The 18,791-nt window shown below is 56.5% G+C and overlaps 1 protein-coding gene and 1 long non-coding RNA gene across 3 annotated transcripts; one reads left to right on the top strand and one right to left on the bottom strand.

The window, feature by feature from the left end:
* Window positions 1-57: 57 nt before the first annotated feature.
* On the bottom strand, window positions 58-4,833 carry LOC133901551 (protein HOTHEAD-like). The gene is made up of 6 exons (XM_062342895.1): window positions 4,696-4,833; window positions 3,793-4,147; window positions 1,999-2,312; window positions 1,464-1,852; window positions 360-931; window positions 58-275 (listed from the first exon to the last, which is right to left on the bottom strand). Exons 1-6 carry the CDS (start codon window positions 4,769-4,771, stop codon window positions 221-223), a joined length of 1,761 nt encoding a protein of 586 aa, XP_062198879.1. The 5' UTR covers window positions 4,772-4,833; the 3' UTR covers window positions 58-220.
* On the top strand, window positions 1,743-5,023 carry LOC133901553 (uncharacterized). Of its 2 annotated transcripts, none has more exons than XR_009906731.1 (4): window positions 1,743-1,881; window positions 3,673-4,336; window positions 4,419-4,799; window positions 4,885-5,023. It is a non-coding gene; the product is annotated as an uncharacterized LOC133901553 (long non-coding RNA). The 2 variants fall into 2 exon arrangements; XR_009906730.1 differs by lacking the exon at window positions 1,743-1,881 and having other exon boundaries at window positions 4,079-4,209; window positions 4,302-4,336.
* The last annotated feature ends 13,768 nt before the right edge of the window (window positions 5,024-18,791 follow it).

Here is an 18,791-nt window from a genome sequence, read left to right as displayed (position 1 = left end):
GTTCTTGAGAGCTTGTTTCTCGAAATCCACGTAAACAAGAAAAAGAAGAAAGAGAGGTCAATCAACCATTTAGTCTGCAATATCATATTAGACAAATGATTACTGGGTACAGATGAAACTCCAAGCTTGTCTTCCTTCGATGATTCATTCTGGATCCCACAAAAAATTAGTAATTTCTTTCCTGGGTCACACATAATAAAAACTAATGTCGATGAACCAATCAGATTCCAGCTGCTCGTCCCAGCCTTTCCCTTAAGATCTTCACTCCCATGTATCTGAGCATGAAATATGACAGCGATTAAGTCTCTAAAGTTAGAATTTATTTTGGTAGAGAAACAAGTTTCATCTATGTGAGGTACCTGCCCATCATCATGACAGTAGCTTGAGGGTTGGTCCCTGGTGACTTAGAAAATATTGAGCCATCAACTACACGGAGACCTGAGACTCCGAGTACCCGGTAATGCTGGTCAACCACCTTCCCTACATGGCACCCACCATGATAGTGCCAGATGGTGATTACTGTGTCCTTACAAAATTGCTCCAGGGATTCTGTGTCATTTGTATGCTTGGGTATCAAGTTTACATTAGCCTGCACGCTCATATTGAGCACCCTTTCCATTGAAAATCCAGCAACATTAGCTGCCAGTTCAGAGAAAAGGTTTGTCTTCAGTATCCTTTCAATGGTCTTGATACCATAGACACAACGATTGAGATCCTCTGGATGACTGAAGTAGTTGAAGGTAACTGCTGGGTTGTTCCTGACATCAGTGTCTGTAAGGACCAGATGACCTGTGGACCGCGGGCCATCAATCTTCTCAAGGATAAAACCACCTTGGAATACCTCTTTGGGCAGATTTAGTTTGGTATGAGCGTATTTCTGGGCTGCTTCCAGGGTTCTTTGCTTCGGAGGAATTGTAGACAACTGTCCGATCTGTATTTGCAGGGATGTAGTGTGGTAGTGCATTATACCAACAATACCAAAGAGGCAATAAATTTCACATAATCATGAAAGCTGTGGTATCAGTTATAATTGCATTGCAAGAGTTCAGCCCATATACAAAATTGAAATTTTCTTTCCTTTGTTTTGCTCCAAGCTGAAATCCTAACGCATAAAAAATCTAAAGATAAAACATGACTTAATCATTGCTTACAACTACTATTTCTTAAAATTTATGATAACATTTATATGCATATCCATTGGCAATTAGTGAATGGTTCTAGCTTCTAAGTTATGTTCTTAATGTAGCAAAATACGAATTGCTATATGGAGTTCAGAATTTTTGCCTAGTTGATATGCATGCTTTAGCTCAAAGAAGCAGGTTTCCTAATTGCGTGTCGAATTAGTCCCAAACTATCTGTTCTACTCGTCTACTCTATGAACAAAAAGCATCAAACAGTGCAATACGAAGATTGTGGAAAATTTGCATAAGTTGGTACTTTTAAGCAAGTGATTGACGCCATACCTCAGCGGACATGATTCCGTGATGGCAGTGGACACTCTCTGATGACTGACCAAAACCGCTGCTAGCCTCAATGAACACACCGGCTTCAGTTATTCCGACAGTTTCAATCAGCGATTGCCGAGGAGGGCTTTTTGTGGGTATGAAGATGGAGTTCATGGGGTTGTCAGCCATCCCTTTACCCACATATTTGTTATGGAGAACAACTGGAATGTTATGATTCTTGAGGTCATTCTTGGGTCCAATCCCACTGAGTAGCAGCAACTGTGGGCTGCCAATCGCACCAGCAGATATAATTATTTCACTATCTCTGTTATTGTTTAGAAATGCCTGGTGAAGTCTCCCATTCTCATCAGCGAATTGGACTCCGATAGCCCTTGGCTTCAGTCGTCCTGCATCAGAAATGATGTTTCTGAAAAAGGTACGTATTTACTGTAGTTTCTACTCTTTTTATTCCAAGTATTTCAGTAAGGCTACTACTTTGTAACACTACATAACTCATGAAGGTTGGATAGATATATACATGGGTAATGATTACCTTGTCGCGAGTTAAACACTATCTTGTGCACACTAGCATGAAGCAGCACCCTTAGGTTGTTAGGATCTCCAGATGCAAGTAAGTCGGCAGCTGTGTGGCGGTACCCGGTCTCGTCAAAGATGGTGCCACCAACTTTTGTCCCAGAAATATGATCATAGGTATATCCATTGAAAGGGGATACACCTGCTTGTATCAGTCCATCCCGTAATGCAGCCTGCCAAGGTGCGATCTTAGGCCACTGGACAATCTTCTCCTCAACCCAAGGGAAGGACTTATTCACTAGGTCTTCATCCCAGCCTACCTCCTGCACAAAGCTGTTGGTACAAGAGCACAAGGTATATAAGTTATAGTAAGTGAATTACCAACAGGAATATTGGCATGCCAGATTTTTTTTTAAAAAGTATTGCACCTAGTGATTATTGAAGTTTACTAATTTATATCCATGAAAATAAATAAATAAATGTTATATCTTGGTAGGTTGATCTTGGTCCAAGTTGTAGATGGCCTGAGCTCTACTGGGGCGTGGTTTATATCTCAGTCTGTCCAGTCAACACAGTTACCATAGCCCATAGCATCAAAGGAGCAATTATGGTCCCATGTGATGTTGTTTTTCTGCCTCTTTTAAGTCTAGGCTATTGCAGTAGTATATAGCTGTATGACTCTGACAAGAAACACGAGGTAGACTTTATACGGTTTTATTATGTGAGAACCATAGCATGTGTTGCAGGCGGGCTAGTTGTGCTTCTATGCAGTATCAAAGCTGAAACACTTTAACGTCCACTAATTAAGTGTCTGATTGTTTCTATTTAAGTTATCATGTTATCCACCTAACACTCTTTTGTATGCTATTTCTCACAAATAAAAACTTTAAAAGTGCAGCTGCTTTTAGGGTTAGAACTATCCTGTGATGGCGCCGAAAACTAGAACATGTCCAACCAGATTACCAGAAACATGATGTCCCAGGGGACGAAAACATCTAGTCAAGTGCAGTGTTGAGTATGTGGTCTGCTGGTAATGCAGGAGATACTACATTGCAAGGCTGGGTGCCTGTTTTAATCTGGTCATTTAGCTGTTTTAGGATTTATTTGATTTGCTTTTGGTAGCTTCCCTTCTGTGTGATTAAGGCATTGAAGTTGATGCAAGTGGCTTTAGGCTATCCAGAGGGTACTATCCACCGGAAATTTTTCATTACGGGTGATTGAAGGCTATTGAGGAAAGTGATTTATAGATGGGTGTTTACGTGTTCATGCTGAATATTTCAGCAGACTGCCAAAGTGCAGAGAGTGAGCATTAGCAGAACATAGTGCCAGGATGCCAGCAGCCAAGCAGGCCTTACCATTTATTTTCTCTTGGCGCTAGCACTCTCTATCTACCCTAGAACTGACATTACTGCCGTGAAAGTGACTGGTCAGTGTGCTGCTTGCTGCATATTCATCTTAAAGGAGGGGAGTACCGAACCCTAGCTGACCAGTAAACTCGCCTAAAACCGTTCTGATGGAGGTACACATTTTTTGCTAAGCCTCTCAACTACCAACCGAGTGATTCATGATGACAATGACATAATATACTACTTAAGCTAACTTGATTTTGGTTTCAACCTGTGCGATTTGCTCTCTTGTTTGTGCGAGTATGTTTGTATGCGAAACTAATGCCTCCCATTGTGAACGCTGGCAGTAAAAAAAGTGGATTCATTTGGGTAAAAATCTCCTTGTTTGTCATGCACGGAGGGAGTTATCACACCCAGCATAAACAATGATGGTGCAGAATATATCATGCATCCAACGCATTGCATACCTTGAGCTGGCCCGGCTGTAGAAGCCGGCATTGATGCAGGTGCCGCCACCCAACACCCTCGCCCGGGCATTGATGACGCCGTCGGTGGAGACGAAGACCTGAGCCGGTGAGTCCGGCGCCATATTCATCAGCCCAATGTGGAAGTTCTCCATGTACGAGATGTTGCGGTTGCCATACGGAGACCCTCCCCTCTCCAGCAGCAGCACCTTGTACTTCAGAGACAGCGTCGCTGCCAGGGGGCAGCCGGCAGTGCCCCCGCCGACGATGATGTAGTCGTACGCCCCCGGCCGCGCCGTGGGGAAGCTACTGGCCTTCTGGAGGGGAGGTAGGTTCCTTAAGGTGAACTGCTTCTTGCCTGTAAGGACGAGCGTTACACACTGTCGACATTACCTGAAACTGTGCCTGCTTTGTTCTGCTGTAAGTTTGCTAATTTATCTTATGTCTGCCTATTGAGTCTAACAAAATATTAGTTTTTGATCTAATTGAGCTTACGTGCACCCTGACATCAGGCTCTGACATTATACCAACCAAGATGGGATAACAAGTACATATCTTTTACACCCCTTTCTTTTGCTTTCTTCTTCCTAACCGTTTCTTTATTCAGTATTTAAATATTTGAATATCAGATGGTCAGCCACTTCAGCATTCTCAAACGACAGCAGAGTAAACAAATTCAGGTGACAACAAAAACGCGGCAACTAAAATGTCAGAAGATGAAAGTCACACGTATAAGAGAGTGATTCTGAGGAATTCGGGAGGAAAAAAGAAAGCAAAATCTGGGAAATGTAACTGCAGCATTGCTAAGAGAATGATCTTTCAGTATAGCAGCTTCTCCATTGGCAAAACCTCTGCTGCTCAAAGCCATTGAACCTCGGGATAATCTGAAGAAGAAGAAGGGCGCACCTTGGGAAAACCCGAAGAAGCAGAGGCACGCCAAGACCTTGAACAAGAACACCGCTCTCCTGCTCAAAGCCGCCATTGAACCCTGAGAAGCACCTGCCGAGCAGGTCAGTGGCTCTACCTGTCTGCTTCCTCTACCTTCCGCTCCCCGCCTCTCGAGCTTGCTCGCCGCGTTCGAGCTGGTTTATGTAGACGGCGGCAATGGAGGACTGAAGGCAACGAAGTGTTGAGCCTGCATTGAAGAGAGCTCACCAACTGCAATAAGGACCATTAAATGCAGAGGGAGCACTGGCCTTGTACAACCAGGATTTATGGAGTTCATCAACCAACCAACCAACCATCACAAAGCTGCGGCGGGCGAAGGTGGCCGCCACCCCTCATTTACAAGAATGATAGGCAGCTCTCTCTCTCTTCCTATTTCTTTATTGTTTTCCGGTACCTGTGTTTTTACCAATTGGTTGAGCCAACGCAGTATAGTAATTTACATTTGTTGGCTTCATCATTTTTTAAATGGATGTACAATCTTGTCTGTAGCTGCTGCCATCCATGAACGGCAGTTGCAGAAAATGTGTGGTGCTATTTTCAACACCGGTTGTAGAAAATGCGTCCCTGCCATCTGAAAGCATCATTTGCAGGAAATATGTGCTGGCAAATCTCATGGAAGTTTGCGTTCATGGAGCATGGTTCAAATCTTGATTATGTGCTTCGAGCTCTGCTACTTATATTCGTATTTCATTTGATTCATGCAGGCTAGTCTCTGTTGTAGAAGCTAACCGTAGGAAAGTTTAATATGGTACGCTTCACAACGTTATTATCAGTATGATGCAAACTAGTCTCCTTTTTATTTTAGCGAAACATTACTGTTAGTATGATGCAATTTGCATGAAAACAAGAATAGGAAGTTAAATGATGACAGTCTAAGCTTGAATTGACCAATCATGCCATCTCTCTTGTCCTACCAGGAGTGTAGGGATTTATGTTGCTATCTTTATAAGTACCACTAATGTATTGATGATCATACCAAAGACAATTAGTGGCATTGAAATCTGCATGCTTCATTTGGTTAGGGAGTAAGAACTAAGAAGCGTTTGCTTAAGATTTGTCAGGCTCAACAAATACAGGTGTTGGGCTTTTTCTTGTTCATTGAACAGTTCACACTTTTGAGTTTTGAGTACTAGAAAACATAATTAGAATTACATATATATGGGACATAATTCAATAGACCGAAACCCCTCGGTGCCTCCTTGTGGAGCGACGTGAGGGGCAATTATCCCAGCCGCCAAGCCCCCGTCGGCGACAGCGGTGGCGGCCTCTCCTCCCTTCCTCCCCCCCCCCCCTCTCCCCTCCCCTTCCTTTTTGAGGTGGTCTCCGGTGTTCTTTTGGCACGGCGCCTGTTGATCCAATCAGTGGCTGTTGGGATCTAGCTGGCTACAGGCTAGCTCCGCACTTGGCGTTCTTGCAGTGCTTCGGCTGGCTGGATCTGATCGTACTAGACTTAGTTCACCCTTCCCCGTGGTCTCGGCGGCTACCAGGGCCTGATCCAGCGATATGGCCAGTGTTGGTGGTGCCACCGTTGTGGTCTGCTCGTGGTGTCGTTTGCTACGTTGTTCGTGGTGCCGTCTGTTGTGGTGTTGCTCGTGGTGCTGCTTGCCATCATGGTGCAGGTGGTGCCGCCCGCCATGCTACTCGTCGTGCTGCTCGTTGTGGTGTCGCCATGCTATGCGTGGTGTCATCGTGCTACTCATGGTGCCCGTCGTGCTGCTCCCTCGTCAGGGGGTGGTCTGTCGCTCCGGTTCCTCCGGCGAGGTGCCCTGTCCATCACCATCGGCTGCCGTTCTTGCCGCTCTGATGCTAGCCCGGTGGTCCAGCCTGATGTATGCTGGCGTGTGGGTGTACGTGTGACCGCGTTCTATTGCTACTGTGCTGCTGGGCTCCTCCCCTTTGTTGATCTGTCTCTTCCCTCGGATCCGACGTGTGGGGAGTTCAGCGGTTGGTGGTGGCCCAGGGGGGACGCGCGTGGGGCGATGACTTCGGGTGGCTTGGTTGCTCGGTGGGTGGGGTTTTGGGGCTCTGGGCGAAAACCTAAGCTGGCTTCCTGCCGGTGCCGCTGCCGCTGACATCTTTTGGCATCGCTTTCCTCCTTGGAGGAGGCATCTTGGTGCCTCACTACTCCCCAAGGGACTTCCTGGGTGAAAACCCAAGTTCGGTCTTCCGGATGGGCAACAGCGGCTGTCGGAGGATGAACTCCTGTCGCAGGGATCTCGAGAGACCCCTTTTTAAAGATTCGGCCGGGGGGATGATCCTGAACGAGTTCGTCGGAGAAATAAATGGAAGTGGAAATAAATGCAACGGCCGGTGGTGGGGGATGATCGATCTAGTGCAAAGAGAAATAAATGCACCGGAGTGTAGACAGGTTCGGACCGCACGGGGGCGTAATACCCTACTCCTGTGTGGATGCAATATCCTTCCTTGAAGGGAATCCTTCAAGGATGTATCTGGTTACAAGGGTGTATTGTCTAAGAGAGCTTGAGGCTCCCTTGCTCTAGCTCTACTCGAGCTTGCTTGTGGTGTTCTTCGGATGCTTCAGGGGAGCTTCAGGGGCGATAGCTTCTTTTTTTGGAGAGATAGCTTCATTTATCTTGATCTAGGTTGATCCTTTCCTTTTATACACTCGCCAACCACGACTTACCCCAAATGGGAAAGAGGGGGCGCAAGTTCCAAGACGCCACGGAGAAAGGCGTCATCATTCCCTCTGGGCGAAGCGACAGGGGCGGTGGAAAAACGTAGCGCGCATCCGACCACCCGTCACTGTGGACGTCCTGGCGCCGTTGAGAGGGCCCACCGGGCGGCTACAGAGGCACCTGGCGCGCCCACCCTGTCTTGTTCTTCTACCAGGGCAGGGTGGCAGGCGGAACGCTTTGATCCTGGCAACGTTATCCCGAGATACCCCGGATGATACGGGACGGGACCCGTGCAGTTAATGGACCCACGCCCCTCTGCCAAAGCATGGCAGGGACTGACACTGCGGCGTGGGCAGTTGGGAATGTCAGGATGTCAGGCCGCGCATGCCCATTAAATGCGGCTTCGGACCTTTGACTGGTTGACACCTCGCCGACGGGTCCTTCCGGGTCGTCGGGGCGTCGGGTGATCTTGCGCGAACCTTCAGGGAACCGGGTGCTCGGGGGCTGCCACGTGCAGCCCCGAGCACTCTCTCCCGAGCCCTTCTGCAGAACCTTCGAGGAACCGAGTGCTCGGGGGCTGCCACGTGCAGCCCCGAGCACTCTCTCCCGAGCACTTCCGTAGAACCTTCGGGGAACCGAGTGCTCGGGGGCTGCCACGTGCAGCCCCGAGCACTCTCTCCCGAGCACTTGGCTGTTCGGCCCATCGGGGGACTATGGTACTCGGGGGCGAGCGGGCACCTCCCCGAGCACTTTTTTCCCGGTACTTAGACTCTGCGGGTCATCGGGGAACTGGGGTGCTCGGGAACCAGAGGCTGTGGCCCCGAGCACCTTCTCCCGGAACTTAGATTTTCCTCATCCTGCAGGGGGACCTCACGAGATGGTGACACGTGGCGGACGGCCGGCCTGTTCTCGGGACTCAGGGACCCCCGGTTCCTGATACACCGACAGTAGCCCCCGGACCCATTGGTAGGTGATGGCACGGAGACTGCGGATGGGCCCTTCGTCGCGGTCGAGGCCGAGGTTGGCGTGGACGCCACATGGCAGGCTTTCGAGAGGTGGCCTTTTTAGACCCGGGCCTTGGGTACGACCCAGCAGGGAGACGAGTAGACGTGTGTCCACACAACTCCCGAAGGGTATGACGACCGTACGGGCGGCACGCGCGGCCACCGCGCAGATCGAGGAAAATACGCCTGGCAGCCGCTGACGCCGCACGATCGGCGGGAGATTCGCCTGGCGGTTGCGTCGATCGAGGGGGTGTTTCGCCGAGCGAAGCGTTGGGCGGCAACATTTGAACTTTGAGATATAAAACAGGGAGGGGATCGATCCGTCCCCCTCTTTACGCCTTCCTGCACTCTTGCTCTTGCCTCCTCCGTGCTCCGAAGCCCTTAGAAAATTTTCAGGCGACCGGAGCGCTTCTCCTTCTCTCTCTCCACCACCAAAGCACCTCCACTCCTGCCAAGAGTCGGAGGAGGCCGTCGCGACAAGGCTCCGGACAGCATTCTACCGGAGTCTCGTCTGAGGAACGAAGAGGCGGCGGCCAAGATTAGGAAGTTGTTGGTGCCCGAGGGGCAAGAGGGAGCCGTGGTGGTGACGCCGGCGACAACCGTTCCCGGGCGGATTGTTCTCTTCACCTCTTTCGTGGCGGCGGGGTTGGTGCCGCCGTTCTCTACCTTCTTCCTCCAAGTTCTTGAGACCTACGGCATCCAGCTGGTGCACCTGAGCCCCAACTCCGTCGTGGTGTTGGTGGTCTTCGCGCACCTCTGCGAGATGTTCGTGGGGGTGGCGCCTTCAGCGACGCTTCTACGACACTTCTTCGTCTTGCGGCCGGCGTGGAAGAAGAGAGGGCACTCCACGGCGGATGTCGCGGGGTGCTGCAGCCTTCAGCTAAGAGATGGCCTGGGGGAGCACTACATCCCCCAGTTACTGCGCAGCAAGTGGGAGGAATGGCGACGGGCTGGTTCTTCGTCAACGTCGACCCCCACGAGCGTCTTGATCTACCAGAAGCGGCGGCGGAACCTCGGAGGTCGACGTGGGAGGTGCCGCCGCCAGAGGACGCGAGGTTGGAGCCGGTGTTTGAGCGCATCCGGCTCCTGCGCGACTCCGGGCTGACCTCGGTCATGGTGGTGGTGGACTTCCTGCGCCGTCGCCTGGCGCCCCTGCGGGAGCGGGCCCGGCCGTGCTGGTTCTACACCGGGCCTGAGGACATCACTCGGACCCAAATCGGCGCAAGCTGGGACCTGGGCCCGGCGGAGCTGAGGGGCATGACCCGAGTGATCACCGGAGTGGACGACATGAGCCGGGTGGAACTCCCGGGGCCGGAGATGGCGCTCTGCGCCAATCCCGATCGGGTGGCGATCATGGCGCAGCTGCCGGAGTTCGATGCCCAGGGGCTCGTGGACCGGCCGAGGAGCCGGAGCCCCGAGGCCTCCGAGCTCCCTGGGTTGGACGAGTTGCTCTACGAGGAGGTTACGAACAGCTCGGCGAGGGCTGGCGACGGGGCCGTTGCGGGCAGCAGCCGCCGCACCAGAGAGGAGGGCACCACCGACACTGCAGTGGTGGTGGCGTCGGGGGATCGGGGGAAGCGCCCCCGAGTCTTCATCTCGGTGTCGGCAGCGGCGGCGTTCCCGGTCCTGGAGCCGCGACTCGTGCGGATGGGGCCTGGCCCGGCGCCCGAGAGCCGCGCGACAGCCGCGTTGAGCCCCCAGCGGAAGAGGCGACGGGAGGACTCCGGGCCGGCGCCGTCGGACCCGGACTTCAGGCTCCCGGCGGCCAAATGGCAGTATCAGGGGACGACGACCGGGTAAGTTTCCTTCTTCGCTCTTTCTTGGGCGCTCCTTGCCCGAACTGAGCTTCAATTTTAATCTTCGTCTATCTCCCGCAGGTCGACCGCGGGCGCCACCGCGATTGAAGGGGTGCAGGCACCGAGGCCAGAGCCAAGCCCACCGGCCGCGTCGACGCAGCGACGGCGGGGGCGCCAACAGCCGTGGCGGCCACGGGGAGGACGGCGGAAGCGGCGGCCGAGAGGAGGACGGAGCAGTCGCCCGAGCCCTCGGCGCCGGCGGAACCTACCCCGGGCATGCAGAGCCCGGGGCGGATGATGGTGGAGACAGCGGCCTTGCCGGGGCCGGCGGACACGGCGGCCAAGGCGGGAATGCGGCCGCCGCCCGAGTCTTCGGCACCGGTGGAACCTACCCCGGGCAGGCAGAGCCCGGGGCGGATGGTGGTGTGGTATCCTATGGAGACCTCGGACCCCCCGGAGGCGATCTGAGGGGAGGCCGACGCTCCACCGGCGCCCGGCCAGCCCGCCGACCCCTTCCTGGTCGCGATCGAAGGCGTCCAGGTGGCGGTCGGGCGACTGTGCGCGGCAATGGACGCGAAGGAGGGGCAGCTCGAAGCTGAGCGCGCCCGACTGACTTCGGAGAGGGCGCAGCTCGCAAGCGCCCAGGAGGAGGCCCGCGCGGCGACCGCGCGGGAGCAGAAACTCCTAGAAGATACCCGCGCGGAGGTCGCGCGGAAACAAGAGATTTTGAAGGCCGCGCGGGCGGAAGCCGCACAGGAGCGAGAAGACGTCGCCCGCCTGGCTGAGGCATCGAGGCAGCAGGCTGCCGAGGCCCTTGCCAGGATGGGGCAGGCGCAGGAGAAGGAGGCAGCGGTCGCAGTCCGCGAGAAGGCGGCGGAGGAGGGCGAGGCCGAACAGACGCGCGCCGACCTCCAACGCCGGGAAGACGACCTCTGGAAGATCAGAGAAGATATCTGCCGTTGGGAGGAGGACATCTCCCTTCGGGAGGTGGACAATGAGATCACGGCGGCGGATCTAGGTGCCTGGGAGGACTCGTTGGCCCACCAAGAGGACGTGCTGGCCCGTCGGGAGGGGGAGCTGACCCGTCTGGAGGGGGAGCTGACCCGTCGGGAGGGGGAGCTGACCCGTCGAGAGGGGGAGGCTGCCGCGGCGGTAGCGGCCGCCGCCACCAGGGAGGAGGAGAACGCGAAACACGAGGCGGGGCTAACCGCCCGTGAGCGCACCTTGTCCGAGCTGGTGGCGCAGACGAAGCAAGCTGCCAGCTCCGCAACCGACGGCGGTTCTTCTGGCCCGGCCGGGGACCAGGGACTTGAGGCGCAGCTGCGGGCTGCGAAGGAGAAGCTCGAGACCGCGTTCGTCTCGCGGGTCAACCTGCAGCAGATGTTGGAGGATATACTCCGGCGGATGCGGCGGGCCGTGGAGAAGGGCGGTCTCGGGCGACTCGTCGAAGACCAGAAGAGTGACAGCCCCGCACGACAAGTCCTAGGGCTTCAGCAGGTCTGCGAGCGCCTCGAGGCCCTGCCCTGGGCCGTCCAGGAACTCGCCGCCCGGGAGGGACGCGGCTTGGCCCACGCGGTGGCCGAGCACATCCTGGCCTGCTACCGAAGCAGAGACCCGAACTTCCCGCTGGAGCCGGCGCGGGAAGGAGTGGTTGAAGCCGAGGGAGAGGCTGCCCGGGAAGCGGTTCAGAGTACCGCTGCCGAAGTGGCGGCCGGTTTTAGGCGGGAAGTGCCGCCGCCGCTAGCCCCCGGGGATGACCCAGATGACTCGGACACCGCCTCCGCTGCCGACTAGGCTTTTTGTAGTCGTTTCTTTTTCTTTTGTTGTTGTCTTGGACGGATGTAAATATGGGAGTGATCCCTCAGAAATGCTTGTATTTGCCTTGTGAATATAATGACAGCTTTTCTTTGGGCTCGCAACTCCAGTGTTCTTGAGTACTTAGTGTTCCTTCCGATGTTTTGCCTTGAAGCCTCGGGGAGTACTCAGTCGGACTGTTCCCGATCTTTCCATCCCCGAGAACGAAGTTGTCCCGATCGTTGCTCTTGGCACGTTCAGCCCTCGAGCCCTCGCGAGTCCGCATCGTCTAAGTCAAAAGACAAAGACACGAAGTTCCTTGCTCGGGAGATGGATCGATCCAGCACGGAACACGCCGTGACCGGTGAATACTTTTTCACCTCGCGACCACTCAGTCAGTAGACGGGAGACGCGTGCGGGCGAAAATGTGACCAAGAGTCCCCGTGGTCCGGTGATGCCCAGGCTTAAGATGGACCGGTCCGAGCACTGACAGCCCGCCCCTGAGGCCTGGGCTCCGGACTACTCGAGCAGCTCAAGCGATAGGATTACCCAGGGCACCCAAGGACTCGGTAGTGCTCGGGGTCCTTAAAAGCGGACCGAACACCACGACCACCACGAAGGGCTTCGGTCGGACATTACCGTATGCGCGGTACACTTTTCTACAAACCGCTCTGTCGTTCCAGGAAAAAGTAGACACATGGTAGGGTTTTATGCGCGAGGAGATCATCTCACCGAGCAGATTAAAATGCGAGGGCCCCCGAGGATGACTCGGGAACATAAAATTATTGAACGCAATTTTGTCTGAATTTAACCACTCACCGGACAGCTGTCGGCCTTCCGGCCAACCGATCCAGGAGGGGTGTATGCTTCCGAGCTCGGGGTGCCCGGGGACTTGGTTCCTTCAGCCGGAGTGCCCGAGCGTCCAGGGGCACATGAGGCTCCCAGGGTCGGGTGATCTCGACCACTCATGCCTAAGTGGTAGGACCACCCGAGGACCCTTGGGGTCGACCAGCGACCGGGGCATTGAAGCCCTCGCGGTCGAGCTGCTCTTGATTGTCGGCCTGTGACTTAAGAGAGAATAGGGAATTTCTTTGCCTAGTGCGCTCTGTCAGTGCGGTACTTGTTATAGACTGCTCTTGTTTTCGACCCGAGACCTCTTGAATACTCAAATCGGCGAATCGAGAGCAGATAGAGGCATAACCCAGAGGTCCTATGGTTCGGTGGCGCCCGGGTATGACAGACCAGATCGAGCACCGACAGCCCGTCCCGGGGGCCTAAGCTCCGGACTACTCGAGCAGCTCGAGCGATAGGATTACCCAGAGCGCCCCGGAACTCGGTAGTGCCCGGGAGCCTGCCACGACACCGAACACCACAGCCTACCATGCCGGACGTAAGTCAGTGACAACTGCCCGCATGCATACCGATTGGGATTCTTTTATCAGCAGGGAAAATAAGAGAGCGAACTTTTTCTCGCACAATCGAGCATCTCACCAGACAGATTAAACACACGAAATCCAGAAAAATGAATTTGACATAGCGACTGCATATTGAGATATTGAATTTACAAATTTTACAAGGTTGGGCGACGGTAACTTACCCAATGGGTGGTAGCCCCCGGTCAACTTGGGCGGGGAAAAGCCCCCGGCCTGGTTGACCTGAGCCGCGAGCATGGCCGTCTACGGGTAGAACCAACGCAGGTGCTCGATGTTCCATGGGTTCGGGAGCGGCTGCCCATCCTCTGCCGCCAACCTGAAAGAACCTTCTCGCGGGACCCCGATCACGGTGAAGGGACCTTCCCACATAGGGGACAGCTTATTCTTTCCTTCGCGCGACTGGACGCGTCGGAGAACTAGGTCCCCCACCTCGAGAGATCGGGCCCGGACATGGCGCAGATGATATCGCCGCAGACTCTGCTGGTACCGAGCCGCTCGGACGGCGGCACGCTGCCAGCGCTCTTCCAGGTAGTCAACGTCGTCGCGCCTTTGCTGCTCCTGCTCACCCTCAGAATATGCATGCACCCGAGGGGAGCCTAGAGTGAGCTCGGAGGGGAGGACCGCCTCAGCGCCGTAGACGAGGAAGAACGGAGTCTCCCCGGTGGCGCGGCTTGGCGTGGTCCGATTAGCCCATAGCACGGCGGGCAGCTCGTCCACCCATCCCTTCCCGTGCTTGGCGAGCACGTTATAGGTCCGGGTTTTGAGGCCCTTTAGTATCTCCGCGTTGGCGTGCTCGACTTGCCCGTTACTCCGAGGATGAGCGACGGAGGCGAAGCAGAGCTTGATGCCGAGGTCTTCGCAATAGTCCCCGAACAGGGCACTCGTGAACTGGGTGCCGTTGTCGGTGATGATCCGGTTCGGGACGCCAAAGCGACTGGTGATGCCGCGGATAAACTGGAGCGCCGTGTTTTTGGTCACTTTGATGACTGGGACCGCCTCCGGCCACTTGGTGAACTTGTCGATGGCGACATATAGGTACGCATAGCCCCCGATTGCTCGGGGGAATGGACCCAGAATGTCCAACCCCCAGACCGCGAAAGGCCATGACAGGGGGATGGTATGAAGAGCCTGAGCTGGCTGGTGAATCTACTTTGCATGGAACTGGCACGCCCTGCAGCGCCGAACCAGCTCGGAAGCATCCTGGAGAGCTGTAGGCCAGTAGAAACCTTGCCGGAAGGCCTTCCCGACCAGCGTGCGGAACGATGAATGGCCACCGCACTCGCCCTCGTGGATCTCAGCGAGAAGATCGCCGCCTTCTGCCCGGGAGATGCATTTCAGGAGGACACCTCCTGCGCTACGCCGGTAGAGATCCCCATCTACTACGGCATAGCGTCTGGACTGCCGAGCAACTCTTTTGGCAGATGCCTCATCCCCAGGAATGAACTTTTCCTTCAAGTACCCTCGGATGTCAGACATCCACGAGGCATCTTGAGAACATTCGTCGAGTGCAGCGCACTCGCCGGACGGCGGCGCCCTGACGGGGCTTCCCACTGAGGGCACCGCCGGGGTCCCCTGAATTGAGTTCGAGGTTTCCCCTTCGTCCTGTTCGGCAGGCAGGACGGAAGGCCGTGCGAGTCTTTCTTCAAAGACTCCGGCAGGGACGCGCGCACGGGAGGAGGCCAGGCGGGAGAGCTCGTCGGCCAGAATGTTGTCGCGGCGAGGGATGTGCCGCAACTCCAGGCCATCTCCAGCTTCCTGACCGCAGCCACGTACGCCGCCATTTGAGGATCCGTGCATTGGTACTCCTTGGATACCTGGTTGACCACCAGTTGGGAGTCCCTTTTGACCAGGAGGCGACGAATCCTGAGCCCCACCGCAGCCCGGAGGCCGGCGATGAGACCTTCATATTCTGCCATGTTGTTGGACGCGCGGAACTGCAACTGCACGACGTACCGGAGCTCTTCACCCGTTGGGGAGGTGAGAACCACTCCGGCCCCTGCGCCTTTCAGCGAGAGGGAGCCGTCGAAGTGCATGACACAGTACCCGGGGGCGTCGTGCTCGGGATAGGCAGAGATCTCTTCTGGAACGATGTTGGGGACGGGTGTCCACTCTGCCACGAAGTCGGAGAGCGCCTGGCTTTTGATCGCCTGGCGACTGACAAAGTGCAGGTCGAATTCCGCCAACTCCACTGCCCACTTGACAACACGCCCGGTGCCTTCCCGGTTCCAGAGAATGGGTCCCAGTGGATACGTGGTAACCACCGAGACCTTGTGCGCCTGGAAGTAGTGGCGCAGCTTCCGGGAAGCGACGAGCACGGCGTAGAGCAGCTTCTGAGCCTGGGGATATCTTGTCTTGGCTTCCTGGAGGACTTCACTAACGAAGTACATCGGTCGCTGTACCCGGCGGGCCCGGATGGCGGCTTTACCCGGGGGGCTACTGCAGCCCCCAGGCTCGGCGGCATGGTCGGGGCTGGCCGGATACTCGGGCCGACTCCCTGATCGGGAGGAGCAGTGTGCTCGGGCTCAACCCCTCGCTCAGGGGGAGCTGCGAGGACGGGTGAGTGCTCGGGCTCGACCCCTCGCTCAGGGGGAGCCGCGAGGACGGGTGAGCGCTCAGGGGCCACTGGGAGCTGGGACCCAGCACCTGGCCCCACGCACTCGTCACGCTCCACCACCAGCACCATGCTCACGACCTGAGGAGTGGCCGAAACGTAGAGCAGTAGGGGCTCACCTTCGGAGGGAGCCACCAGCACAGGTGGCGAGGTGAGGTACTTCTTCAGATCACGGAAGGCCTGCTCGGCCTCCGGCGTCCAGTCGAAACGACCGGTCTTCTTCAGAAGCTTGAAGAGGGGGAGCCCTCGCTCCCCGAGCTTGGAGATGAAGCGCCCGAGGGCCGCCATGCAGCCGGCGAGACGCTGGACCTCTTTGAGTCGAGCCGGGGGTCGCATCTGCTCGATGGCCCGGATCTTCTCTGGATTGGCCTCGATTCCTCGGCCAGAAACCAAGAACCGAGGAGCTTGCCCGCCGGCACCCCGAAGACACACTTCTCGGGGTTGAGCTTGAGGCGGGTAGTGCGGAGACTGTTGAAAGTCTCGGCAAGGTCCTCGAGTAGGGTGGCGCGGTCTCGGGTTTTGACCACGAGATCGTCGATGTAAGCCTCGATGTTGCGGCCAACCTGTGAATCAAGGGTAATACTAATAGCGCGCTGGAAAGAGGATCCAGCGTTGCGCAGGCCAAAAGGCATTGACATATAGCAATAAGTCCCCACCGGAGTGGTAAAAGCAGTTTTTTCCTCGTCCCCTACGGCCATGCGAATCTGGTGATATCCAGAGTTTGCATCTAAAAAGCATAAAAGATCGCATCCCGCAGTTGCATCTACAATTTGATCAATGCGAGGTAAGGGGAAGGGATCTTTAGGGCAAGCCTTATTTAAGTCGGTGTAGTCCACGCACATGCGGAGCTTGCCGTTGGCCTTCGGGACGATGACTGGGTTTGCCAGCCAGTCGGGGTGGAGGACTTCTCGGATAAATCCAGCGTCGAGGAGCTTGCTGACCTGCTCTCGGATAAACTCCTGGCGCTCAGGCGCCTGCCGCCGGACCTTCTACTTCACCGGGCGGGCGTCCGGGTGCACCGCCAAGTGATGCTCGATCACCTCCCTAGGGATCCCGGGCATGTCGGACGGTTGCCAGGCAAACACGTCTGCGTTAGCCCGGAGGAAGGCGACGAGCGCGCTTTCCTATTTGCTGCCCAGGTCACCGCCGATCCGGACGACCTGGGTAGCGCCTTCGCCCACCACGACCTTCTTCGTCGGAACAGAGGCGTCGGCGGCGAGTCGGGGTTTGGATGAAGAAGGTCCCGGGCCCCCTGTACAGCCTTCGACCTCGGCCTGTGCTGAAACCAGAGCCATGTATGACTGCTCAGCGCAGGAGACAGCGCCGCCGGAGTCGGCGATCACGGAGATGGGGCCCGCGGGGCCCGGCATCTTAACCGTGAGATATGCGTAGTGCACGGCCATCATGAACTTGGCGAGCGCCGGACGCCCGAGGATGGCGTTGTAGGGGAGGGGGAGCTCCGCGACGTCGAAGAGGACGCATTCCGTGCGGAAGTTGTCCCGACTCCCGAAGGTCACGGGCAGCTCGACCTGCCCGAGGGGCAGGGAGTGCCCGGGGGTCACTTCGCAGAAGGGGAGCGACGGCCTTAGGCGCCTGGAGGACACCTGCAGCTTCTCAAAGGCCTCCTTGGAGAGGAGGTTGAGGCCTGCACCACCGTCGATCAGCACTCTGCCGACCTTAACATTGCAGACAGTGGGGGACACCACCAGGGGTAGTCGCCCCACGGCTGCAGTACTCGCGGGGTGATCGGTCATGCTGAACGTGATCGGGGCGTCCGACCACCTTAGGGGCCTAGCGGCCTCCTCGCTCGGGGTTGCCGAGCACACCTTGCGTCGCATGACCTTGATGCCACGGCGCGAGGAAGGCGTGTAGGCGCCTCCGTCGATGAAGGCGACGGCATGCTCGGGCTCCTGGAAACCGAGCTCGGCATTGTCGGGGGCGACCTCAGTATCGCCTCCCCCGCGGGACTCGTCGCGCTCCCTCTGGCGCTGCTCGACGAGTCCTTTGACCGTACGACACTCCGTGAGGTCGTGCCATCTGGTCTGGTGTATGGGGCACCATTTGCCTGGCTCGGGCCCCGTGGGAGCGGGGACCCTCGCTGGAGCAGGAGCCCGGCCGGGGGCCGGGGCTCTTGCGGGAGCCGGTGCCCTAGCTGGTGGCGGGGCCCTTGTGGGCACGGGGGCCCGAGGAGGGGCCCTGGCAGGGGTCCTTGCGGGTGCGGGCCGTCTGTCGGCGCCTGCCCGGCGCTCTTGCCGGCGGTCGGGCTCTTGAGCCGGCCTATGGGGGGGCCCTGGGCCGGCTCGATAGGAGCGGCCTCGCGCTTCCTTCTCTTCTTCTTTTTCCGTTTGTCGGAGCGGGAAGAACTTGGCTGGTCGGCGGCGGGGCGGGGAGCATACCACGCCCTGGCCTCCGCAGCCTTGGCGCACTTATCGGCCAGTGCGAAGAGCTCCGCAGTGGTCTCGATCTCGTGCGTACCTAGCTTTTCGAGCATCCGCTCGTCGCGGACGCCCTGCCGGAAAGCGACGATAACAGCGTGGGGGGCCACCCGCCGGATGGTGTTGCGGACCTGGCTGAAACGCTGTATAAAGTGCCGCAGCGTCTCCCCCTCCTGTTGCTTGATGGCGTGGAGGTCGCACTCCAAGCCGGGGCGCGTGAATGTGCCTTGAAAGTTGGCCACAAACTGGTGGCAGAGGTCATCCCAGGAGCTAATAGACCCCGGGGGTAAGTTCATAAGCCAGGAACGGGCAGAGCCCCTCAAGGAAACATGAAAATAATTTGCC

This window comes from Phragmites australis, chromosome 20 (genome assembly GCF_958298935.1).
Source record: "Phragmites australis chromosome 20, lpPhrAust1.1, whole genome shotgun sequence".
Taxonomy (NCBI): Eukaryota; Viridiplantae; Streptophyta; class Magnoliopsida; order Poales; family Poaceae; genus Phragmites; species Phragmites australis.
Note: the sequence above shows the minus strand (reverse complement) of the source record. Positions and strands in the feature narration are given on the sequence as shown.

Coding starts and splice junctions, on each gene's coding strand:
- LOC133901551 (XM_062342895.1), bottom strand. CDS start 4,771: ATGGCGGCTTTGAGCAGGAGAGCGGTGTTCTTGTTCAAGGTCTTGGCG. Junction 1,853..1,998: donor AGTGTTTAACTCGCGACAAG/GTAATCATTACC, acceptor TTTCTGATGCAG/GACGACTGAAGCCAAGGGCT. Junction 932..1,463: donor ACGGAATCATGTCCGCTGAG/GTATGGCGTCAA, acceptor CTGCAAATACAG/ATCGGACAGTTGTCTACAAT.